Genomic DNA, 27,770 nt, shown 5'->3' with positions numbered 1-27,770 from the left:
AAGGTACACCAATCATGTTCTTCAAAGACGACTAGATCCGTCCAACATATAACCTTTTTCAAATAGACATTGTCGAGCGTTAACGGTACCATGATAAGCATATTCGTGCGACTGTTTTAACGAAAATCTCTAGTTCAATCTTTGAATTTTCTACCTTTTTCCAATTTGTTTTTAAATTTAAAAAAAATCAACATCTTAAATAAACGCTGGTGTTAGACGTCTTCATTTCACCAAATTATTACCAGAAAAATGACGATTATTTTTCAAATTCTTGTATTTTCTATTTAACATATTCATCCACAGGTTTTCTAAAGACTGTGGTATAAGTTTTTCGAGATTTTGGATTGGTTTGCTAGGCATCAAATATAAACAAAGATTCATCCAGAAGTTTAAAAAACAAATAATATTAAAGCGACGAACAATCGATAACCACAATCCCGACCCCTCATTCACGAATGTCACCTACATAATTAGGAGATAACTGTATTGTATTTTAAGCTCCGACGGCATCAATTGGGGATTTGATGGTCGCAAATTAAGTTTACTGGCGACGCGTTAGCGGAGACAGTAAACGGGTATTTGCGACCATCAAATCCCAAATTGATGCCGTCGGAGCTTAAAATACAATATTGTTATCTCCATTCTAATGAAACTAACAGAAAACAACGTTAAAACATGTATTTAAAATCTGTCATATGTCGTCTGCGCTTGCGCGTACGTCCCATAGCATCAATTGTCAATTGATGCCATGTAAGAAAGTGACGTTATCCAATCAAAATGAACGTTACAAACGTTGTTGCATTAGAATTAGAGTTCGTATAACTGAATTTGTAGAAAAACAACATGGATGCCACATGTGGAGCAGGATGTACTTACCCTTCCGGAACACCAGAGATTATCTCCGTTTTTTAATGGGGTTCGTATTGATCAGTTTTCAGTTTTTTATGTTGTGTTTTGTATACTGTTGTTTATCGTCTGGTCTTTTTCGTTTTGACCATGGCGATGTCAGTCTTTATTCAACTTATGGGTTTGTGTTTACCTTTGGTATCGTTCGATTCTATTCTGTCATAAAAGAGTCTGTTTCGACTGCATGCTAAAGTATATGTTTTACGCAGCTTTAATCAAATGAGATGGCATCTTAATTTTACCAAATAAATATTCACACCGGACATGTTATTTTTCGACATGTTACCTAAATATGAATGTACAAAATATATTGTCATATTCATTTCTTTTGTTTACTATTTTTCTCTCCTATTTTTATTGCTACTTTCTTGGAATAATGATTTAATTGGCAATTCTCATGAGCGCTCAGGGCTTCGTTTATTTGGTTACGTAGAACAAATATAGATATAAGAAGATGTGGTATGAGTGCCAATTATATGTCTAAGTGCGGCCTTCAATCATCACGGAGCCTTGGCTCACACCAAGAAACAAGGGCCCTAAAAAAATACTAAGGTAAAACCATTCAAACAGGAAAACCAACGCTCTAATAAAACTAGAAACGAGAAACACTTTTGAACCGCATCAACAAACGACAACCGCTGAACATCAGGTTCCTGACTTAGGACAGGTGCAAACAAATTCAGCAGATTTAAACGTTTTAATAGGTACCAACCTTCGCCCTAACCTGAAACATATATATATATGTTCTAGTACATGTGATGGAAAACCAAAAGATGTTGTTCACATCCTAACATACACAATGCGCAACAGGTAAATACTAGTTAGATTTGTACTTGCAATTCAAATTTATTTATTTTTTAAAAAGGGGGGTTCTTGTTGACAGTTGTTTTTGTGTTTTTCTTTTTTGTTACTCCTTTTACTGAGGATGACAAAATGTGTAAAACAGTGATTATGTTTTCACTAGATATATATCTTATTAACTAACTATTAAGATTTAACAATTTAAACACATATTATTTTCAACTATCAGTAACTATACTGCTGTTTTTGGTCGTCGAACTAACACTTTACTATTTTTCTGGGATTTCTTTTTGAATCTATGTTTGTCAGCTTCTGTCAATGAGTCTCTTCTTTGAGAGTAAAATGATTTGCTAGGAAATGAAGAGTTTCTACTCCTCGGTCGTTGCACTTTCGCTGTTGTTGGACGAACCGGTTGTTGTGCATCAATTCCAAGTTTATCAAATTCCTGAAACATGTCTATAGATACCGGCGTATCAGAACGAGGTCGATAGTCTTTTGGTTTGTTACTAGCTTGACCACGACTATACGTACTATTACATGATTTAGGTCTGCCTAGAACAATATTATTTGCATTAACTAGTTTAGCGTTGTGTTTTGTTTGACAACTTTTACAATATTTGGGATTTGGGGTCTTTGGCACAGGAATTTTATCGTCTAATCGGGATTGACGCATGCGTTGTTCATATTTTGTGTCCGCACAAGATTTCACACAAAACTGCTGCCGACAAAGCTCACAAATTTCAGATTGCACGAACTTTTCGGGACAATCTCCAGTACATGCAGGTTGTAAACATTTACCACAACATCGTTTATCACGAGGAACTTTTGCACTCATTGCCCTCTTGGAATATCGTTTATTGATTTGTGCAGACCGTTTTTGTTCCCAGTCCTCCGTTTCCATCTGAAGACGTTCTAACTCAACCATTCTGTCAAGAATGTCATCGACCCCTTTTTCGCGTGACCTTTGTCGAGTTTGATCTCGCCAATTCCATTTTAAACGAGCAATCTGCCGCATATCTAATTCACGAAACGATTCAGGTAATGGATTGGAAAACGGATAATATGGATAACTTACATTGTCTGCATCAAAATCGAATTTTCTCCAGCCCTTTGCAGAATCGGGCAACAATAATGAATCCAGTTTCTCCGGTCTTAAATACAGCTCCGGAGCTAATCGGTTTTCATCAACTTCAGGTTCAAAATCGCTATCGTCTTCGTCATCACTACTGCTTGTGTCGTCTGTCGGGTTGCTTTCAATTCCACTTGTACTTACGTCGTCATCTTTAGTGTCCTTAGTTTTCGATGAACTCTCATCGCCATTTTGATTATAGGTTGCTGCAATTTCTCCATACGAAGACGTAGTCAATGTATCATTAAGTAAATGCGATAATACACGTGGGTTTAGGGAATCAAAATTACCCGGTCTGACATCAGTAGGGGTATCTGATCGTTTAGGCTGTGCTCTATTTCTAAACGCAGATGGCGGAACGGATTTTGGTCTTGATCTTGCAGAACATCTGGTCGGCGGAGAAGAATGACTGAAAAAGTACAATCGAAAGTTATCTAATATTAAAATCATGTTAAAACATTTCTGAATTTCACGATAGAGGTGATAATAAAATTCATTGCCATGTTTTTATTTTACATTACCAATTCAAATTACAATGTAGTTACAATGTCATTGAAACAAAACTCATTCTTCAGTAGTACATTTTTTTGAAAATATAGGTCTTTTGCAATAATAATATTAATAACAGAACGCAGTCGTGTCATCTGTAGATACAATACACCCCAAGTAATCTGCACAAAAACAATACAGTGCCTCTTTAGTGCTTGTTCGGCTTAAGATGCCATGAAGTGAAACCAAATGATTGTTTTAATGAAGCCACCGTGGATGTGTAAACCCATTTCCTCTATCGGTGCATATAGTTCGATGGCATTGCAGAAAAAACTAAACTTACAAATGTACTAATAACGGCAAAGAGTCTAATAGTTTAATTAATCTGCGAATAATAAATACATTTTGTTAATAAATAAATAAAATATGTTTTCCGCATCATCTATACATGTACAGGCAATCGGTTGTATAATGAGAATATTATTGATTCATGGACACACGATTCTACATTTTTCGGGTTTCGGGCATTTTTCAGTGTTTTCCTTTTTGGATTGATGCCGTTTTATTGTTGAAAAACCTGTTTGTCACAACTAATGTTAAAAAAACTCTTTCGGAGCAATTATACGTTTAAATTTTTCGAATACTAATGAGATTGATGCTGTGTAAATATGTTTTATTAATGTGTCTACACGAAACTTGAGTTTGTAATATTAATATTTTCGTTGTTATTCCAGAAACACGTCATGTACACTTCAACTATAAGCTTACTACAGGTATGCTTATATCATAATTAACTAATAAAAGGTATTCAGTATCTGATAATTCACTTCACTAGTTAGTCGACAATTAGCCATCTGGGACTATTATGGTAATTATGACATAGATATAGATTTATCGATTGACGAGTTCTATAGAATAGACTACTTCCATATTGTATATTACATTACATATATCATTGTATATGATAGTGTTGAAAATGAGAATAGAATTAAAATTGAATGACCAATGCAATGCAACAATGATGCACAGACATAAATAGATTATTTTTTTTCAGCAATATTACATATAATAGTCAACTGAAGTTGTTTTCATTAAAAGTATCGAACATTCAGTTATCGGCTTATCATTTTGACAATGTTCTTGATACCTCAATCTTTTCATTTTTGATTTTATGTCCCCCTTAAATTTTATTCACGACAACTGTCGCTGTGCGCAAAATGCATCTCTCATTCTCTTTTAAATTAGCTATCCCTTCCTGTACTATTTTAATTTCATTAGGGGTACTCTCTCGTCCTGAACATGCATAAATATTTGTCGCTGGACGTTAAGCAAACAACATTCAATCAAGTTATTCTCTGAACTGGTTAATGTGGTATCAAAAAATCTTCTTTCTCCTTTTTCATTTTAAATGCCCTTGACGTGGTCCTATAACTAACAAAATTTCATTTCTATCTCTGCCTTTTATTTTTATAATGCCATTTAAGTGATCACTTTTATATTGTCTGATGAATAATAAGGCAAAATTTGGATCGCGTACATTTGGCTTTGTGGGATGTATAAATACGCATACACGCCCAGACAGAAAAGGACTGTTGAATTCAATGCCTCTTGTTGTGAGAGTAACTCTTTGTGTATGTGGACAAGAACCGATTGGTTATTAATTTGTTGGGGATTTAAATTGTAAAAAGTATATCCCTTATGATATTACTGTCTAAATTTCCACTTGCAAAACATACAGTCGAGTAATAATTTACTGCATGTTAAATATGAAAGCATCCTGTATATGCATTTGCAATTAGATGTGCATTCAATCAATCGTAATGCTAAATTTCTGAATTATGATATTATTTTTTTAATTTTCGAATGTATTTGAAATGATGAGAAACATAAAAGATTTATTAGTTTCTTACCTGTCGTTTTGACAGTTGATTGGTTTGCACCTCAGGTACGAAGTTTCCAACTCCTGTGAATTCAAAGGTGGCCACTCTTTCGGTTTGAAAGCACGTAAACTAGCAGCTAGCTGACTTCTGTATAATTGTGTGGCATTTTCCAACGGCGTTGGATTAGGTTGTTGGTATAATTTCTACAGAAGTCAAAAATGAGACTGTTTTATTAATTGTGTCGAGCAATGCTATCAATATTGTTGAAAAAGATATATAAACAATACAGTAATTTTACAGATAGCAATCAAATATTCATAATATACTTACTGGAACAAAACAGAAATATATTAAAGTAAGCAATCATAATTTCCTAGATGAATTATTAATAAAGCAATGACATTCCAACTATACAATAATAAATGCAGTCATTCAAATCAACGTAGACTCGTTTGAATTTCTGGATTATGATTTGATCATTATCCGTTACCATGGAAATTGCTGAACAGATGATGATCTATAAAAGGAATAAACCTTTTTGTAATCAATAATTATCTCTGAAGCACCTGTCAAAGAACTAAAATATACATGTTTGTCGTGACAACCTGACATAATTGTCAGTTTCGCTTCCGTTTACAAAGTGTTTCTTTTGATAATATAATTATTGGTTGTTAACAAGAACATTAGTTATAATTAAAAAAGAGATATTTTATTATCTTTGAACAACGTTTTATCTAGTTCTGCTTTGTCAACAGTGAAATTGCTTTCTCGCATGTCTTGGCTGCAACATACTTAATTGATGCAATTTTGTTTTTCGTCTTCTTTTAAGGTTATGTTAACGACTCAATCACTTTGTTTACTACATTAAGCCCATGTTTTATGTAATATATTTTCTTCGTAATGGAAATTTATTACTTTTTGGAGTCTAAATCTATTTTAACACACATTGCTAGTATTTATGGAATATCATCACACATTAGGAACGTCCTAACGATAGGTTAATGTTGTTTTATTATAGAATTCATGACGTCAAAGATACTTCACAGGTCCTTTTCGCGATCGAATTAAACAACAAACTACGGGTTGCCTATCATGAAAAAAAAAGTGTCTTCTGTAAATAATGCACCAGTGCAAATAAGGGTAAACAAATACACGTACCACATCACACATATATTAATACTATGGCTACTATGTTTGTCAGAATTTGACCAGGTTCTTTTTTCTATGACATAAAAATCCATGGTCTAAGCTTTGGATTTTCATATATTTTGCCCTCTAGCTTCACTGAAGAGACATTGAATGTCGAAATGCGCATCAAGTGCAGAAAAAAATGGTACCGTTCATGTTAGTAACGTATTGGTTTTTTTTAAACAATTTGGAGGAGGCAAACTTATGTACGCTTATTTTGCGGGGTCGGCGTCGGGGTGATAAACAATTCATGAAGTTATGATTATGTACTTTTTTTCTTTCATTGAGGGACTGGTATGAGTATACTCGGAACGGAGCAAAATCATGGTCAAATATAATCATAGATATCGCGAAAACTGATAGTGAATTCAATATTTGGATTAAGGAAACATTGTTTTTGTAAATTGCTGCATATTTAACTGCAAAAATACATAAGATGACTAAAATCTTAAAATGAAGCCATAAAACATCAGACGATTGAAGATTACCAGCTCATTTCTCCATGTTTCTTCTTCTTAAACCAATAAGGTCCAAACACAACAGCAAGAATTGTCCAAAGTCTTTATGAGTTTCTTATATATTTAGGTGAAGATATCATACAACGTCTTTAACCTTTCAAACATATTTCAATTCATCATTGTCTTGGGAGTTGGGTAGGGAATGGCTGGCGCCGCGACCAATGGAAGACAAGTTATACAGACCCCGGGCTTTTCAGCGGAAAGAACAATCTAATTCCATTTGTGCTGTTGTCATCAAAGCACAAAAGTTTATTGGAATAGGTCGAGTTTACAAAAAGGTTAACATAAATGTATTGATATCATTTCAGACAAAACGGCATGGTCACTTTACGTCCTTGAATGAACTCTATAACTGACACGTATAATGCAAATACTGTAATCGATATTTTAATTGGAAGCGGATAACATCGAATATTTACATAACATGGACAGATTTTGAAATTATATCAGGGCATTGTATTTTATGTCTTTCACACTGCACACATTATAATGACAGTAGTCTAAACAAAGACTACTATCCTGGTCATGATTTAAATCCGTGAATTGTTTATAGCTCAATGGGGGGATTTAGGTGGGACAAACTGTTTTATGATGAAGCAAAACTTGTTGCTACAAAATGAGAAAAAAAAAATAAAAGAATACAAATTTCACTTTTAACAATATGAGGTCAAGATCCACTTTTGCAAAATCCTTGATCAACCATAACACTCATTCCTTACAGTCTGTAAAAACAAGTAAAGATGCATGAATATTCATATTTGTATCCGCCTCGTTCTATATCTGTATGCCGTCAATTGTAATCGAAAATCTCTTATACATGTTTATAGATACTGGTTTTTTTGGGGGTAGGGTGGGGGAGCGTTTGTGTTAAATTTTTAGCTGCTAGGCCTGTCTAACTTTGTCTCGTTGCTGATTTAGCGTTTTCATAACTTTTTGTATGAGTTGCAAGTTTGATGGGTGAGTATAAGAAAATCGAAACACCACTGATCATGCAAGAATTAAAATCCCGGTCAACATCTTGTATAAATCGATTGAAGTTGTCTGTGACAAGGACAAGCATTGCCCGTATAAACCTATAGATCTAATTTCAAACAAGCCTGAAAATTTACCCTCGGGTAACGATTCTCTCAATAGGCACATTCCTTCCAGTCTTAAATTTAGACTAAATTATAAGTAATATGGGAGTGCCGGAAGATACTAGAAGTTCGTCAAATTATGTATCATACAATTTTCAAACTTTTCATTCATGTTTAAAAAGCCACGAGAAATAAGCATGTGCTACTGTAAAACTACTAGTCATAAATAATCAAAGTTCAAGATTGTTGATAAATCGATTGTAAGTATGAACTTGTAAAATTAATGAGAGGTTGATTAGATAAAATAGGTCTAAAGGGTGTGCATACAAACTGTGTATAAAATTGTTTAAAACGTCTCAAGGATTTTTTTAATTAAAAGCATTCCAATACGTTTAACTGGAGGTAAGAGTTTACATATAGCTAAAGGATCGCTACAAAAAAAAAACATTTAAGTTGGGCACTATCTTACCATTAAAATTTCGGAACACATTTCAGTGAATATCAAAGCTTTTTATTTCATTAGTGTATGGCTTTTTTGTTAATCGAGTACATGTATATCTAAAATGAAAACTTAATAACACAGGCGATTTTAATAATAATTAATCATGATGAAATATATATAAACAACAACAAAAGATAAAATTGGGAAAAACTAAAACAAAAGAGGTTAAAATGGGTGAATTCACACAATGTATTAAATGTTCGTGTTGGTAGCAGAAAATAAAGTTAGTTCCGCGCATGCGGTCTTACAGTCAGACATGCTCTATCAGTGTTGCGCTTACCTTTCCAGGCACAAGATTTACTTGCTAAAACACACAAGTGATCACAATTATTTCAGTGCATACTGTTAGTAAATAAATGAGCATATAAGGCAAACAACTAGATGTTAAAATGTGTTGATATGGAAAAAACATATTTTTTAGATTTTTTTTAACGCTGCATCATGCAAATTCGTATCCAGGGTCAATTCACATGATGCACGAGTACCAAAACCGTCTAAATCGTTCCTTAATTGCAGATATGACGAAACTTTTAGGGCACTGGAAACTTCACAGCAGTGACGGCAAATGGGATGACTATATGAAAATGATGGGTATTACTAAAATTGTATATTTACATCTTTGAAATTGTGTAGGAACGTATAACTATTTTGTTTGAACTTGAACATTTACTACTTTCAAAAATCAAAATGTTCCTTTTTTTATGGAAACCCAATAGCAGGGGTATTCACACGCGTGCTTTTTGGACATCCAACATCAATTCGTCCAGCTTAACTATATAAATTATAGCCTCCATTAATCTGTATCCCAAAATGTAGTCAGTTGAAAACGGAAAGTTAACGTGAATACCGGTATTAAGAATTAGCCATCAAATATGCAATACAAAAAGGCTTAACCACATACATGTACATGTATCACGTTCCCAATAATAGTGCTATTTTATTCCATTGCTATGATGGAAATTTCTTAACACTTTTAATGTTTTTTTTGGAAAGTGAAGCCTTATCTGCTAAATGGTAATGAGTTATTCGCCTTATTCAATGCTGAATATCCCATAAACAGTCAAAGAGAGACAAAAGATAACAAAGGGGTACCAGTACTCAAACTAACAAAGGGGTACCAGTACTCAAACTAAGAAGTCGGAAACACAATGGTAAATAACGAAAAAAAGATCGAAAAACAAACAACCAAATATAATAATACACAACATAGAACCGTGACTAAAACTGAGCAACACGAAGAGTTAAAACGTATGTTTGAAGATAAGCAAGGATTTCCTTCTGTAAATATCCATTACTGTTTAGCCGGTCACAGAGGTCAACAATGCTTGCATGTTTTGTTACATTTTGCTGTTTATCATTGAACTATATACATGTAGGTGTGAATATAATACTTCGAAAAGTAGGAAACAGTATAACTAGCTGCGAAGAAATCAAACAGACCGATGAATTATGGGAACTTCTAATAACATCTACATTCAAGAATGCTCATCTTAAATTCAAACTTGGAGAAGTGTTCGACGAAACAACATTGGATGGCAGAAAATGCAAGGTAAAATTCTTTTTTGAACTTTAAAAATTATAAACCAGCAGTTCTATTACGGTAAAAAGTCATTTTTTTAGATGTGTAAAGGTAATTCGCGACATCTGTATCATTTAGACTTTTGGCTTTACTATCACGAATCGCGGCAGTGAAATATTAGGGGAAAAAACATTGTCCCCATCGCCAACCAAATCCTCCCGCCATCCACATACGGATTCCGGGCGTTCTGCTTGTAACAATTCTTTGAAAAATTTGTTCTAAAATGATCACGTGACAAGGAGCATATAGATAGATTTCCGTTTGAGTGTCACCCCAAACAAAAGAATAGGAAACTCATACAACTTTATTTATTTCTAGCTTTTGGGCTGCTGTTTTAATTCCTTTTTATTTTGGGCACAGTGTCGTCTGCTTTACTGAAACTTGGAATTCTATGTCTTCCATGTGGTGTTTTATAAATTTAAATCCAATTCACTAAAATATTCAGATTTTATTCTTTTATTAATACCATGCATCTGAAGCCATGTTATCTTATTGATTTTGATAGTTAAATCAAATCATGCAATTAAAATGAACGTTAAAAATTCATTCCAGATGAAAATCATAATTACATTTAATAACAGAAAATTGTCTGTCCGATACCATCATACAATGCATAAATGTGTCTTTGCCATTTGTTTTTCATCCAATGAAAAAAATGTTACGTGTTTATGACGTTAATATTATCAAAAGCCATTTATCGGGTGGTTATGCTATTTAGATTCAAGACCTCATTTTCAAATCTTGTACTGATAAATAAATGCCAATTCATATCACAAAACTTTAAATGACATTATCTTAAATCGTTATATCTTGATATATTTAAATGTTATATTTTACAAGTCCTGAGGAAACAAGATCGTTTTTATGGATAATATATAATACAAGCAAACTCATTGTATCAACATTTTCAAGTTTCCATTATCTCGCCCTAATCTAAATCAAACAATATTTCGATGTCTTCGCACGTTGTTTAAACGGTGTGTTTGATTTATTATTCGACAAAAGTCTTTTTGAGGAATCAACTTTGGGAAAGTTAATCGATTGGTTTTAATACCGCTTTATATTTTTTTGTCAATATTTGAATGGGAATATAAAATATGTTTTATGCTAATGCAATTTATGTGTATATGTACTCCAATGAACTTGAATAAAGCTTTGATTCAACATAAATGTTACAAGATAGATACCGCGGCTATGTATAATGTAATGAGATATCAGATAAGGGACACCAACAATTGACAGTAGACCACGAAAACTCTGAATGCACAAAAGTGATTAAAAAAAACACACTTGCAATAGCACATTATAAGATAAAAGGGGGAAAACAACAGTAAAATGATCAGCTCATACGAAAAAGCATATATACACGAAATGTGGTATGAATCTTTAATATAAATGAAAAACTGTACACAAAGCCAATACATGAGACATTAAAAATCTGCAAGTCACCGTTTGCGAGCCACGATATTAAACCAATACCAATTTTGCAAGGTAAGCAATAAAGGGTCTCTGAAAACCGTTAAAAAGGATCCAAATTTCGGCCGTTCAACAAATAAAAAATACGAGATGAATCGTTTAGCTTCAATTTGTCGAGGGAAAAGTTGTACAAACCTTAATATTAAGAGCTTTTAGAGCTAATGGTAAAAAAGATCAAGTATACATTTAGTGAATGGAAAGAACAGCGACTCCCATAAGAAAGTTTAAAACACCACAAAGTGTGCTGCAACCTTACCCTTTGGTATTTATACTAAATAAAACAATGGAATAAATAGAGAACAGAATTAAAAACGAAATTCGCTCAGCTCATGGGTCGTGCTTTGGTACTGACAGGTTTTGTTACAGACCTTTTTATTATAACGGTTGATCACTTCACATTGTAAAAAAAATTCTCGTCAATCTGTGTTTACATCAGAATTCCTCTTCAAATTTTTTTGGGGTTCATCAGTTCTCTCCAATAACTTCTATTCAATATGTTTTTGATAATGTGATCCTTGTTCTTTAATATCCCTTTTTTATGAATTGTTGATAAAAAAAAGTATTGAATATGATAACTTAAGGCCTTCAACAATGAGCCAAGTCCATACAATGTTCAACCCTAAAATGTTTTCCTTATGCAATGTGAGAAAATTCATCGTTTCCCCATGGTCACATTTCCAGTGGTTGTCGAAATTACTTACATATATTGTATATATATATTATGCAAACAGACAAATTAGCATTTCATAAATTGTTCAGTCTAATAAAAACGAATAAAACTATCGTAAAACAGTAAAATATGTATGAAACAAGTCAATTTATTTATCTATTACTCTTAAAAGTATTAAATTTTGTGGTTATAAAATTTATTTTAATCCTTTGACTTGAGATGAAATAGTGTATTTCAAACACTTCAAATTGTGCGAATGTGAAAATTTTAAGCGCTGTTTTTAACCCATAAGCTGAAACCAGATGACCATGCAAAAGCCATAGCATTCTCAAACAGAAAAAAGCAATATATTTACTATTTCTTTGTATCGCTGTTCATGCTGATTCAAAAAATGAAAGAAAAAAAATAAATATAAAGGAGGGATATGATAATATAAGTCAACATAAATCTCAGACTTTTAAGGTAAAACAAAGCACACTCCTCTTCGATACCTCTTTAAATTTTTAAACAGAAACTAACAGTTTTTATGGTGATATTTTTCAGTCAACTTTTGCTGTGGAAGGAGATGATCTAGTACATTACCAAAAAGGTCTAAAACCAGGCGAAGTGGAATCGAAAATAACACGGTCACGTGTTGATGACGACACTATGACAATCGTAAGAATTTGCATATAGATATAAGAAGATGTGGTATGCGTGTCAATGAGACAACTCTCCAGGCTTATAAACAGTCATGTTAGCGTTTTAGGTGTGAAATCCCTCCGCTCCTAAAAAAACATTTTGTAACGTTGTTTGTTTTGATACTGGTGCTGTATTTACTAGGCTCAAATGATGTTCAAGTAAAATTACGTGTTTCTAACTTTGAAGAAATATCAAGACTATGTGACAACCTATTGTAGCGCTTATAAATTCCAAATATAAGAGTAATAAACACAAATTAAAAAAGGTCTCCCATATATACGAAACAAATGATCCTTCATTATATAAGTTCCAAATGGAAAACGTTTTCAGGAATATTATGTCCACTGGAATAAATATTACAGTATATGTCACGTTGACAGTTGTACAACATACATTATTAACTCGTCATACTTAGCTCTTGAAATAAAGATATACATTTTTTTTGAATATATATATATAGTTTAAAAAAAATGTAACAATCATGTTTTACGAGATAATGTACCTAATAATTCATTTGTTTTTGTCTTTTCAGACTCTGGAAGCATTGGGGAAAAACCTTACCACAGTTCGAACATTTAAACGATATACACCATAATTTATAATGGAATAAACATCTGTATTTTTTTCCCTTCTTTCTACTTTTATTCTTTTTTATATGTCTTGTATATTATATGTTTTTACATTTTAGATTATAATAAACAAGAATGTGTCCAAAGTACACGGATGCTCCACTCGCACTATCATTTTCCATGTTCAATGGACAGTGAAATTAGGCAAATTATCTAATGTGGCATTAAAATTAGAAAGATGATGTCATAAGCAACACATGTACTAAGTTTCAAGTTGATTGGACTTCAGCTTCATCAAAAACTACCTTGACCAAAAACTTTAACCTGAAGCGGGACAGACGGACTAACGAACGGACGAACGAACGGACGGACGGACCAGAAAACATAATGCCCCTCTACTATGAACCAAAAACAGAAATCGAAACTCCGAAAATTGTGCCAATTTATTAGAATTATAAATGACAAACTGGATTCTCTCTGATGTTAACCTGTCGGCTATACTGATCATACCGTTGTAAAAAAAACTCATATTTAATGCTTCCTCAACAAATGTACTTATATGTAATGTAATGTAAACTAATGTGTTTTTCTGTATACCTTTGTCCAACTTAGGTGATACCAGAATAAATGATATATATAACTATCGCAGGTGGGGCATAAAAATAATAGAGCTAAAAAAACATTTAAAGTTAAAACTAATAGAGATAAAAATAACAACTATATATACATCAAAACACAGTACACACTTTCAAAAAGCAAAGACAGATCAAAACGAAAAACAAAACATGTATTACTGCGCATTTTCAAACATAATAAACATAATGATCAACTTAAAACACAAGTAAAAGATAAATGCTTATTTCATATATGTATAAGACAGTGCAATACACAGAACAGACATACAAACACCAGACAGTACTAAACATAGTGATCAATACACATGCATCCAAATAAAGTATGTGATATATTTAGTGCACTGGAATAGATATACATTATTCTGTATAGTATCAGGCAATAGTATAGCCTGTTTTGAATATTTCGAACAGGTATACATACAAAATAAAGTACTTAAATGTTGATCAACTTAATTCCAGGTAGAAAAAAACACAAATCACGAATTTTGAAGTTGCTTAATTAATAAATTTAGTCTTGTTCTTAAGATGATACATTCTTCTTTCGTTGTACCTGGTACCGTAATTGTATTCTTTTTAAAGGCTTTGATTGTTATGTTTTATTTACAAAATAATCGGATTTAATTATTTAATATACAAGAAGGCGTCACGCTGTATACAAAAATTACGTCTAATCTAGTTACTTAATTGGAGTTAATATTAGTTTGATTTTCATTTCTTTAAATTTAAAGATTACAATTCTTGCTGTCTATGTTCTGTCCTTCGGCGTATAATATGTATCGCGTTGTTCAGTAAAAGAACTTTGAAGAAGTGTACAAGAACTTTTTTCGGGGGAGGGGGTCAGCATGACAAGTAGTATAGCCCCAGCCATCTTTATTTTTTAAAGAAAGTGTCAGTAGTAAACTTGCATGTGTCTTTATAGCAGCCTTTATTCATATTAAAGTTTTACTTAAATATTTGATTTGTCAAATAGAAAGGTATACGTTTTGTGTGAGACAGGCAGATAGAGACGCAGCATGACAGGGTTGTAATGCTCGAGATGTTAGCTCTTTTTCATTGCCTCATATTTTAAAGTTTTCATTCAAATATACTGTTTCATGCTCTAAAATATTATTTACGTATATATGATATTGATCAACTATCGACCTGCTTTAAAACTTATAAAATTTTAAAATTTAAGCATAGTGACAAGTGCTTATTTATAAAGTAAATCGCTCTGGATTTTTTCACTGCTGTGTCAAATGTTCGACACATGTAGCGTTGTTGGTATACTTGAAACGTCTAACCACTTGCATATGTCTCTATACAAAATCTAGAGATAGTTTCATTATCAGGACCTATCGATATTGGGTTATAATATGTATCGCTACAAATTACGAATATACACAGCTTGTTCATCAACTTAGTTCCTTGTCCTAACTTCTTTACATTGAGCCCATAAGGTATTTCTCGAATCTCGAGTATTGTTCGGTTGATGTTCCATATGCAACATTCGTCACATCCCGGCCGATTCCGTACCTTCATCTAGCAAGGAGAGTAATGGATTCACCCGAGGATTGTCGATTGCCATATGCAAATTTATGCAAGAATCTATTGTATGTATCTTTTGAACACGTGACATGTAAAAAGAAATCATAAAAATAAAAGACGAACCAAAACCTGTCGAAGTACCGATCAAATTTGACGTTTGATCTCAATGGTTTTTTTTTATGAAAATTAAACAATTTATAAAATTAGTAAAGAACATTCAACGTGAGATAAGATTTCGTCCTTATATTTGACCTTACATACATACATGTATCTATGACAATGTTAATCTTACCTTCTTTAAGCGCATTGATTTAAGCTTCTTCCTTTTTAATTTAGTTCCCATGTCATGTCATTGATATGTGAATTTTATTTATGATTCGTGTACAACAAAGATAAAGGTCCGAGTGGAATGTATCAGTACACACTAAGGTTATCTAAAGACTGCATGTACACTTGAAATTATTTAAAACATCAGATTAAGTTTAAGATTTATCCCATTAAGATATTATGGTTTGTTGAGAAAACGTTAAACTCCCGCCAATGCCATAACTCCTTCATTGTTTGGGTAAATGGAGAGATTAAATCTTTGATAAAGAAATTATTACAGATCAAACAATATAAATTAACTTTATATGTATTGTTGTAAAAGTGTTAAATAAATGTGGTCATTGGTATTTCAATTCTTTACTTATTTAAATGGTTCTTGTTTACTCAGCGGTGAAGTAAGTTCGACTCGATAGTAAATGGACAGGCAACCACTTTAAGCAAGGTCTACAAGGCTTTTGCTTGCGCAGGGCGCAGCAGAACTAGGAATTGCATGCTTTTATTTATTTAATATTTCAGTATCAGTGTTGTAAGTTTAAATTCAGAAAAATGATCAGAAAAAGCCATTCAAGTTTTCTCGTTAAAAGTACAAGTATGAGTAATATGATTTATGTTTTTGAAAGCAAGGAACTGCTTACTCTTCCTGAAAACTTTAGATGAAATTTAATTATCATATATGATTTTTTCCCTTCAAAACCTTTAATCGAAGAGTGAAATTTCAAATTAAAAGAAATCATTGAACGAAAGAGCCAGTCGTTTACCAGCGCATAATAAAAAATTTATATTGAAAACGTTTTCAAGAATATATAAAATTGAGAACTGAAATGCAGAATCGTTGTCAAAAAGACACCAACCCGACTAAAGAGCAGAAACAGTCGAACTATCAATACTGATACTGAATTAACAGGAGAATACATTTCCTAAAATGTTTTTAATACATGATCTGTGTCCCTTTTAGTAGTTTCCGAAATCAAGATCGAATTAGTGGGAATTCGAAGAAAAAAACCAGCCCATAATTTAACCCCGTCTCACATGGGTGAGCCTGTCCAAGGTCAATATTTTGTTGGTGATTGTTTTAGCTTATATCTTAGTAACTTGGTGTCTTGATAATTGTGTTTTCGGTATAACGGTGCTGTGGTCATATTTAGTATTTGTTAGACCATTATTGACTGCTTTGTCAGCTGGTACATTAACAAAATATACCTTTGTCGAGTATTCAATTAGTTTTTCGGTCTTTATATTGAAATACTTTGTATATATAAAGATTCTTATTACTAGGACTTAGGTGTTTTCATTTTTTTACAACTATCGTCAACAAGCTTCATACTTTTTTAGGAAGAAATAATATATCATCATTCGGTTAGCTTACACATGTTACATGATTTCCTGGAATAGGCCAGTATCTATGAAGTTACTTGTCATTAGTTCTAATGCCTATTCAATACAAGACCACGTGCCTTGGAGCTTCTTCTTTTATGGCTGATGGGTAGACACTTTTTGTCTTGAAGTTCATTGTCTTACAATATATGTACACATATATATTGAAACGCTGGTCGGAGTTTTGGTCAATTTAACATTTATTTTGTTCACTATAGTCCTCTATTCTATTGCATCTTAACTTTTAAGGCTTCTATCTCAATTTTAAAGATTATAATCTAGTTAATGGAAATGATCCAAGGTCACGTTCGAAAAAGTGCCTTTTCATCATGTTAACCCGGAAGTGCCTCTGAACTATTTTCACCTTCGCCACATATTTGTTTATTCGAATTTAATATTGGGTTATTAAAATGTGTCAATGGTTGTTGAACATTATATTGCCAGCATATATTTAAATCCCCCTTAACAATAGTGATTTGTCTATTATCAACAATATTATAACCTGTACATTGTGTTCGCGGATAAATTATAAACCGCCATTTTGTTTGTTTGCATAGCAACGGAGGTATAGATTAATTAACACACTGTGAAGTCCACGTGTATTTGTTTACACAATTTAAACAATATATATTCTCACGAATATTCATTTCTGAAGATAATCTAGTTACATTTTCCATTTAAAGGAACCTTGACATGTATTTAAATGAATGAACCGTGCGTGACCTGAAATTTAATTAATCTATTAATTTGATAGACGAATATTCTTCTCATATATATGGATAACGTAACTTTGTGCTAAACAAGTAAAACTAAATAACACATAATTTACCAACATAGATAAAAGTAATAAAAAAAATCTTACCTGATATGCAGACGTCCGAAATCGATTTCGGAGGTTGAAACTGACATCTCGGACTTGGTCCTGCAGTCTCCTAAATTCAACCTGCTCAAAATCAGTCAAATAGATAAAATCCTTCATTACCAAAATAACGAATTCGTAAACTTCAAAATTTAAAATGCCATTGACTGCTTATCACACCAAGTTAAAACTTTTAAATTGTTGTTTAAATTTATAGTTTGTAAATAAACATCCGTTGTCATATCACAACATTTAAACTTTCTTCATAGGTACATATAAATTTAGGATACATCCGTCTCCAAGTAAAACAAAAGTGTGTCCTCGGTTCATGTGAAATATTCACTAAGTGCTTTCGCAGCGTTTTATTTGCATTAATGCATTGCCACTAAATGGGATTATAAAAAGCCAAATAATTTACATGTATATTGGTTTTGGTCTGTTTAACTTTTAAATAATTAGACTGTTTAAAACATCTGAGTGTTAAAGGGGTGTTGAATAATGTAAATTAAAATACATGACAAAGATTAAAAGATCAATGTTATTGAAGTATAATATTTGTTTTGATAAAATAAAACACAGGTAAATCCATGACTATCAGTGCAAAATTCCATTTATACAATGTCATTTCCAAATTAAGCATGTTTGATATTATTATCAATGAAAGAACAATGGTTGATCAATTTTTAATATGCATAGCTGCCCTAGTACATAAAATATGACAACGAAATACTGGAGTTAGGTGAACCTTTGAACACTTCATATGAAATATGCAAGTAGGTCGTTTATATAATGCCAAAAATGCACAAGACCTTAAATGGAAATAAACGTATAATGTTACAATTCAAAAAATGTTGTGTAATTTTGAAAAATATGATATATGATTATTGTAGAATTGCTTCAGAAAAAAATGATTGTATAATGTTTGTGTTGGCTTGTTCAGTTCTTTTTGCTTTTATGTCTTTTATGTCTTTTATGTCATTTAATTCGAATATTTTTCCTGAATCAATGGTTGCTACAATATATTTTGAAGGTTATGCACGCTGTTATCAGTATAAATTTACCTTTAAAAATATAGAAAGTAAATAGTAGAAATATATATACTTTATCAAAAAATTAAAACCCTTACGGGTAAAAATTCAAACATTATATGAACATTAGAAAAATACAACCCATGAAATCAGTTTAAAACGAGTCATATAAAAAGTGACAGCTAAACCCCTTCTTTTACCCTATTGGTCGCCTGTAGGTTAATTTCAGAAGTTAACAAGAATGTGTCCATAGTACTCCATAGCCCCACTCGCACTATAATTTTCTATATTCAGTGGACCGTGAAAATGGGTTAAAACTCTAATTTTGCATTAAAATTAGAATGATCATATAGGGAACATGTATACTATGTTTTAAGTTGATTGCACTTCACCTTCATCAAAAACTACCTCGACCAAAGACTTTAACCTGAAGCGGGCAGACGGACGGACGAACAGACGAACGAACAAACGAACAGTCGAACGGAGACACACGGACGAACGGAGACAAAGGACGAACGGACGCACAGACCAGAACACATAATGCCCCTCTACTATCGTAGGTGGGGCATAAAAATTGTCAACTTGAACAGTTGACTGTTTTGAAATGAGAATTGTGCGTGGTCATGCGGTAAGGAAATCACAGTGGACAGACATACAATGAATGGCATACATCAGCAACGAGTGTAGCAAAAAATACTAAGAATCAATGGATTTAGCCGTTTGATATTTTTGAAGCGTATACCACTAGACATATTTTCATGTCTGATGACATTGTTTTAGATGATATTTCATTGCACTCCCTTGAATTATGGAAGCTTAAAGCAAACCATTTAATCGGTGTTTGTCGTTGCTGCGGTCTGTCATATTATTTTTGGTGAAATATTCTATGTTTAAATTATTATATGCAATTTTGTCATGTCATAGGCGTTTTATAGCAGACTATATGGTGGTTTTGCTCATTGTTGAGGACTGTCCTATGACCTACACCTACGTCATTTCGATACTGGTTCATAGTTTTCTCATTACTAATCACACCAATTATCCTTATTTAGAAAAAATCATCAGTTAAAGTTTACTTATCATAGATACTTTAATTTGATAAGTAAATTTTTGATAAGCCATTTAAAATAGGCTACGATTGCGTGAAACTCATATCAAATGCTGTTTTCGTTGTGGGGTTTACTTTTGGACAATTCGCTTTTATTGTCAGACACATATACATAGCTTCTTGGTACGTATACAACAATGTGAAAATAGTTTTCAGACTCTATTACCATTAGAGAGTAAACTATCTTACTTTATTACTTATAGTACTATAACATTTAATTCATAATACATGTACATAATAATTTTCAGTTAGGCAAACTTCAAAAGCATTACTCAAGAGACCGTATGATTGCATATACATGTACTTTAAAATTGAAATGAATATCAGATTTAGAAATTATTATAAATTCATTATAATGGAGAAAAACATCTGCTTGGATAACAGATACATGTATTTCATTTGAATCTCTTGTGCATTAGTAAGGCAGTGATGAGTGAATTATTGAAATTGATCTAATAACTTGCAAAAAATATTCCATTTTATAAAATAAATAGTTAAACAACTTACCTTTGTTAGTTTACACATATTTTCATCTGAAAAGTACAAATTATTCATCATTTATAAACCTTATTTTTGGCTACATCGCTGTCAGGTATTCAATCAGCTGAATAGAATCAGATTAAATAAATTAGAAATATATTAATGGGACCTCATTGATTAAAATCCTCTTTATAATGTATCTTTTACATGTATGCGTGGTTAGCATATTTTAAATTGTGTCGTCTTAAGCTCGATTCAACTTTGAATTTAATTAGACATGATAAGTTCGTCCCTGTAGATTCAAAACTTTGTTATTACTTGTTTAGGAAGTGACTATGAAGTAGTTATGTTGCTTGCACGTTTGAAACGAAAAAGGAGAAGTTAGCATCATGCCAACATGAAGAGAAGTACTAAAACAGCTATTAACATGAAAGAATCTAAAATAAACGAAGCTTTTTTGTCGTTTATCATCTTTTACGTAAAAGGCCACGATGATGCATATCTTAAATAATGATTCTTAAATTTGGGCCAAACCAAGACAACTTCAAAGTTTGTATGGAAGAGAACATGCCTGTATATTTAATACATTGTCACTTGGATGGAGAGTTGTCTTATTGGCACTCATACCACATCTTCCTATATCTATATAATTATTTATAGACTGATGGTCATAGTCCAGACTATTTTCAACAATTTCAAAAAAATTTAATTGTAAGAAGTCAGTTATATGATCATTGTTGGTGACTGTCCGGTGACCTATATAGATGCATGCATCTTTGAAACTTTGGTCTCTGGTGAATAGTTGCTTCATAAAATACTTAACCAAAAAACAGTTGTAACACAAAATTTGAACCAGAAATCACTAGGTGTAGTAAAAACACAAGGAAAAATTTCGAAAACGAGACGATCTCCACACAAAAAAGGATTTGACGTTTGTTGCTTTGGAAGGGATGAGAATGTTCTGCTTTACATACGACAAAAAATCTTTCGTGTAGTAATTAAGTGGTCAAATTCGGTCAAAAGACGTGAAGCACTTAAACAACAAATGTAGAAAAACAACAAATTAGACAAACAAGCATACACAGTAAAGAAAACTAAAATCTCATGTGCTCCGCGAAGGTAACCAGATCATCCTCCAAGCGTGGCATTCGTCTTGTAGCTCATGTAAATACAAATTCGGTAATAAGTAACATTTTAACAATTTCAAATATCTTTAAAACTTGAAATGCGCTGATAATTTACAGAACACTACGTATGAGCCATAACCACCAACGTAAAAACTAGGGTTTCGCTGCCATTATTACGTACACTAATGATATATTATTTTAGGCCACAATTAAAAATATTTTGGTTTGCCTAAACCCTACCCAATGGTTGAGACAGTGGGTAGGTAGGTAGGTAAGCATTTTCTTTTTTTTTTCAAAAAGTGAAATTGAAGTATCGGGTGTTTATTAGTCTTCATGCCTATCTGATTAAAAAAAACTTCTTCAAATCAGGACAATAAAAGAATTTGAGTAGACAGCTTTTTTCTGGGTAGGTAGCGTTTGGGCAAACAAACCTATTCTTTGTTATGGCCTTAAATAACATGAGCATAAACAGTACCTTTAACTGCACCAGACGTGTATTTTGTCAATATTTGAAACTTCTCTTCCGTTATGCTCCAGACAAAAAATATTTGAAAATCTAAAATCTTATTTAAACGATGAAGAGCTGATAAAACAATAAGGGACACCAAGTATATAACAAAACCCACACAATAAATCAAAACTTTGAATGAGGGAGATATATTCTTTATTTAGAAATGATTTCCAAAATCTTATAACAGCAAATATCAATCAAACAATAATCGCAATTTTCTGTATAAATTAGAAAAAGTCGGTAGTTTAGACTTTGACAGTAGGAAAAGTCTAACATAGTTTTGATGCTGGAGCACAACATCAATTTCCTTATAAATTGAGATTCAAATTGAGAACTACGGAACATAATTTCCTACAACAACTAAATATTGCGAACTTACCGTCTTGTGTTTCTGCTAAATCCGGAGTATTTGTCATGGAATCTGCCGCACCGGATGACCATCCAATCACACGCAGCGTCGACTGGAATAAAAATAAAAATAATGAGTTAGAACGGGTACCTAGCATCAATTGTGTGGAAATGCTAGACGGTGTTACATGTAATGAATTTGTTCTGTTACTGAACTTTTATATATAAATATTTACTCAGCATATAGATTTTTAATTTGTCGTAAGGAGATTTTAACGATTTGGCGATTTCTTCTACATTATTAGTGGTTATGTTAAGCAATAGCCTTTTGTCGGCGATCTTCGCTTTGGTATTTTAATTCCTAAATTAGTATGTAGATAGTATACTATTTACTTTAAACCCCTAGAGCTGAATGTATCTTTTTCGATTATGTGAACTTTGACTTGATCCTTTTCAACAGATTTGCATATATTTCATAATTGCCATCAAATCCGAGTAAATGATATAGTATAGGATTTTCTTTCTTCAAAATCAACGATTTCATCTTTTATTTATATATATATGTAAAGGGAATCAATATACTCATGTGTAATAAAACGGACTGAGTGAATATAATTATTTTTTTCCGACAAATAAATTCAATATAAGCATTTTTATTTTGAATTTGAAGAAATATTAAATGAATTAAAAACAAACCATCGAAACAAGTTATTTGGAAGTTTAAGTCATAAAATGTCGACACCGTATACGTAAAATACATTTTGTTTTACAATTTGAACGAAATTGGAGCATATTAATAAACTCATCATAAATACCAGGGTTTAAATTTTGTATTTACGCCAGACGCGCGTTTCGTCTACAAAAGACTCATCAGTGACGCTCAAATTAAAAAAAAGCTAATAGGCGAAATAAAGTACGAAGTTGAAAAGCATTGATAAATTTTTTAAACGAAAAAGTTAAAATTGTGATGGTTTGTGTGTTTGTCAAATTTTCACGGATAGTTATGTGCTTGTCAAACTGTGATGGTTTGTGTGCTTGTCAAATTTTCACGGATAGTTATGTGCTTGTCAAACTGTGATGGTTTGTGTGCTTGTCAAATTTTCACGGATAGTTATGTGCTTGTCAAACTGTGATGGTTTGTGTGTTTGTCAAATTTTCACGGATAGTTATGTGCTTGTCAAACTGTGATGGTTTGTGTGCTTGTCAAATTTTCACGGATAGTTATTGTGCTTGTCAAACTGTGATGGTTTGTGTGCTTGTCAAATTTTCACGGATAGTTATGTGCTTGTCAAACTGTGATGGTTTGTGTGCTTGTCAAATTTTCACGGATAGTTATGTGCTTGTCAAACTGTGATGGTTTGAGTGCTTGTCAAATTTTCACGGATAGTTATGTGCTTGTCAAACTGTGATGGTTTGTGTGCTTGTCAAATTTTCACGGATAGTTATGTGCTTGTCAAACTGTGATGGTTTGAGTGCTTATAAATATATATTGATTTTGTTTGTTTGTTTTTTGTTTGTTTGTTTGTTTGTTTGGTACCAAAATTATTTTGTTTTCTTCCTTAATATTATCAATAGTATCCTATCATAATAGTTACTGAATTTTTTGTTATTTACTTTCAGACTGAGGCCGACTGTAGCATATAGTTCGACTGTAGCATATAGTTCGACTGTAGCATATAGTTCATGTGAAATTGATATAACCTTTTAAAAATGTCAGCATGCATTATGTTGTCTGCTAGAGAATGGTCGGGCTGTTGTCGCTTTGACACATTCCCCATTTCCATTCTCAATTGTATTAACTCGATATATAAAAAACAGCAGACGTTGTATGCTTGCCAATTAGACAGCTCTCCACAAAAGACAAAAATGACACAGAAATTAACAACTGTATGTCCCCGTACGAACAACAATGAGCAAAACCCATACTGCAAAGTCAGCTATAAAAGGTCCCGAAATGACAATGTAAAACAATTATAACGAGAAAACTAACGACCTAATTTATGTATTAAAATGAACTAAAAACATATGTTATACATAAAACATACAAAAACCACTGAATTACAGACTCCTGACTTGGGACAGGCACATACATACAGAATCTGGCGAGATCAAACATGATCCCAACCCTCCCCTAACCTGGGATAGTAGAGTCTGTTTTGTGGTACAAGTGTCTGCAAGGGTGTAGTCCTCTCTACGTCGTCTTCCCTAGCCATGGGCTACGATCCGTTCCTCTCCTGTGGATAAGAGGGGAATGGATCGTAACACTTGGCTAGCGAAGATGTCTCTATGTGTTCATCTATGTTGTTGCGTAGATAATATATTGTCTCTTTTCCGATTTCATTGGCATACTTTTACTTATAATGTAAAGAAGATTTACAAGGTTATGCTTACCGGATCAAGCCTGGAGAAACTTTCCAAACGGACCATCTCTTCTTCCGTTAATTGTCTCCCTTTAATACCGTTCTGTTGATGGCTTTCGATGTCGATAACACTATTTTCCTTTGTTTCAGTTCCACAATTTTTGTTCACAACATTTCCTTTGATAGTATTTCCATTTGAATCACATTCCCTGACACCAAAGGGTTTCTTTAAGACCCGCGTTTCCTCTTTAGGGATGTTTATATTAGCATTGTTGTCAATTTCTTGTGTCTGTGATTCTGTTTTCTTAGAAGCTGCAGTATTATTTTTGGAAGCCCTGCGTTTAAGCAAACGAAGAAGAATTAATTCCTTAAAATTTGTGAATTTGTTTTTTCCTGCAATTTTGCATTCGCTTTCAATGTTTGCAGGTGGCATTGCTTCTTCCGTTTATTTTTAGACCTGAGGATGCAATATTGATCTTGTCTTCTAATATTAAAGCAAGAAGACAGATCAACAAAAAAGCTAATAAAATGCTCACAATCTATCCTGTTTATTGTTTATGTAAATCTTTCTCTGTCGATTTATTGAAGTCCTTTATTTTTCACGCTTACTGTTCCATTGTTTGTCCATGTTGATCGCATTACATATTAATGGTCTTAGCCATTGACTTATCAAATAGCTTATATTATGTATGTTCATATGCGGTGTAAACCTTAATATCACCTAAAGTAACACTTTCTAAGGGAAAAGAATTCGATTTTAACAAAAATCAAATCAAGCAAAAGTGTTAGATCTTTAATAAGGAGATACAATGATGTTATCTGATTTCTGTATGACAACAGCTTTGTTTATAAGAATGTCATATTTATTTCTGTTATTTACAAATTGATCTTTAATACATGTAAGAGTTTCAGAACAATGAGGTGAATTAATATTTTGAAATTTAGTATTTTATGATAATGCAAGTTAATGACTCGAGCTTGATTGATCACAAAGGTTGCATAAATTCAAGAAGACTATTTATATATATTGTAATGGGAATAGGTTAACTTTAAGTATAGTGATTTACAAATGTATGCTTTAAATTGGTCTTTAATGAGAGACATTTCGGTAAAGATGAGCATTCAAGCCATATGAATTTAGTTTATATTTATTTTGCTTAATTGAGTGCTTATGTATAGATTTAAGAAGATGTTGTATGAGTGCCAATGAGACCACTCTCCATCCAAGTTACAAATTGTAAAAGTAAACAATTATAGCATGTATAGGTCGAAGTACGTTTTCAACATGGAACCTTGGCTCACACCGAACAGCAAGATATAAAGGACCCCCCCAAAAAAATGACTAGTGTAAAACCATTCAAACGGGAAAACCAACGGTCTAATCTATATAAAAACAAGAATGTCTCCATATTACACTGATGCCCCACCCACACTATCATTTTCTATGTTTAGTGGATCATGAAATTGGGGTAAAAAACTCTAATTGGGCATTAAAATTAGAAAGATCATACCATAGGGAACATGAGTACTAAGTTTCAAGTTGATTGAACTACAACTTCATCCAAAACTACCGTGACCAAAAACTTTAACCTGAAGCGGGACGAACGGACGGACGCACAGACCAGAAAACATAATGCACCTCTACTATCGTAGGTGGGGCATAAAAAGATAACCGAGAAAAACTTTTGAACCGCATCAACAAACGACAACCACTGAACATCAGATTCTAGACTTAGGACAGGCGCAAACAAATGCTGCGGTTTTAAACGTTTTAATAGGTACATACCTTTGTCCCTGAAACGATGGTGTAACATCACAATACAGAAAGACACACTAGTTATCAAAGAATGTGGTTTTGACGAGAATAACAAAAGGAGAGGGCAATCAGAAACTAAAAGTCGATTACAAACAGCTTCAAAATAAAATTGAGGAAAATATAACAGTTCATACAATTAATCCAATGCATAAAACAAAACATTTAGCCGCATGAACCCATAAGAATGATGCCGCTCGGGTTCTCCGGAAGGCTGGAGAAGAATGTGACAATTTTACGACAACTTAAAAGCAATGTTTGATAATCTTTAATTTAATAATAATAAAAAAGCATTGCTAAATCAAAGCATTTTCTTTATTCGTTTTGTGGAATGAAAAAAAAAAACAACAACAAAAGTCACAAAATACAATCAAGGTTAAGGTTGAGCAGGTTAAGTCGATGAGAAAATTATAGTAAAACTTCGGTCGAATATTTGTTTTTTCAATCTATGGGAATCTTTTTTCTACCCATTGCGTATGTGCGACTTGAAAAACATTTAATGATATTATCTAAAGAGGTTTGTTTAAAGTTTAATTGTTAAAAAAGAATTAAAAATTAAATGTTTGTGTAGGTAATAAATAACTTTGTAATGAATAATCAATGAGTTATAATCTTTCAACGAGATAACTGAATAAGTAAAATCAATGGAAATCATTATTTTAAATCGAGCTTTAAAATTTAATACCGTTCATAAACGTTACGTTACAAAAACAGAAACTTCCGATTCCATCACGGTTCCGCTCACTACTATCCATCATTCTCCTCTACAAGACAGAATCGACCATTGGTCAGAGTTTACCGAAACAATA

At 32.6% G+C, this 27,770-nt stretch overlaps 2 protein-coding genes across 9 annotated transcripts in view; one reads left to right on the top strand and one right to left on the bottom strand.

The window, feature by feature from the left end:
- Nucleotides 1-1,855: 1,855 nt before the first annotated feature.
- LOC139524001 (uncharacterized protein MAL13P1.304-like) overlaps nucleotides 1,856-27,770 on the bottom strand; it is a 40,158-nt gene continuing 14,243 nt past the window's right edge. The window contains exons 2-10 of one of the 8 annotated variants that reach the window (XM_071318509.1): nucleotides 25,180-25,483; nucleotides 22,820-22,901; nucleotides 20,830-20,855; nucleotides 18,190-18,270; nucleotides 12,570-12,593; nucleotides 8,770-8,793; nucleotides 5,236-5,408; nucleotides 3,669-3,710; nucleotides 1,856-3,245 (exon numbers count right to left, since the gene is read on the bottom strand). In XM_071318509.1, coding sequence (XP_071174610.1) covers nucleotides 1,940-3,245; nucleotides 3,669-3,710; nucleotides 5,236-5,408; nucleotides 8,770-8,793; nucleotides 12,570-12,593; nucleotides 18,190-18,270; nucleotides 20,830-20,855; nucleotides 22,820-22,901; nucleotides 25,180-25,483 — 2,062 coding nt within the window. In that variant the 3' untranslated portion in view covers nucleotides 1,856-1,939. The remainder of the gene's footprint in view (nucleotides 3,246-3,668; nucleotides 3,711-5,235; nucleotides 5,409-8,769; nucleotides 8,794-12,569; nucleotides 12,594-18,189; nucleotides 18,271-20,829; nucleotides 20,856-22,819; nucleotides 22,902-25,179; nucleotides 25,484-27,770) is intronic. The other 7 variants (XM_071318510.1, XM_071318512.1, XM_071318513.1 and 4 more) reach the window with 7 other exon arrangements.
- Nucleotides 8,267-13,519, top strand: LOC139524002 (sodium/calcium exchanger regulatory protein 1-like). The gene is made up of 5 exons (XM_071318518.1): nucleotides 8,267-8,389; nucleotides 9,006-9,080; nucleotides 9,866-10,038; nucleotides 12,758-12,871; nucleotides 13,428-13,519. Exons 2-5 carry the CDS (start codon nucleotides 9,008-9,010, stop codon nucleotides 13,488-13,490), a joined length of 423 nt encoding a protein of 140 aa, XP_071174619.1. The 5' UTR covers nucleotides 8,267-8,389; nucleotides 9,006-9,007; the 3' UTR covers nucleotides 13,491-13,519.

The sequence above is a fragment of the Mytilus edulis genome, chromosome 5, assembly GCF_963676685.1.
Source record: "Mytilus edulis chromosome 5, xbMytEdul2.2, whole genome shotgun sequence".
In the NCBI taxonomy this organism is placed as follows: Eukaryota; Metazoa; Mollusca; class Bivalvia; order Mytilida; family Mytilidae; genus Mytilus; species Mytilus edulis.
Note: the sequence above shows the minus strand (reverse complement) of the source record. Positions and strands in the feature narration are given on the sequence as shown.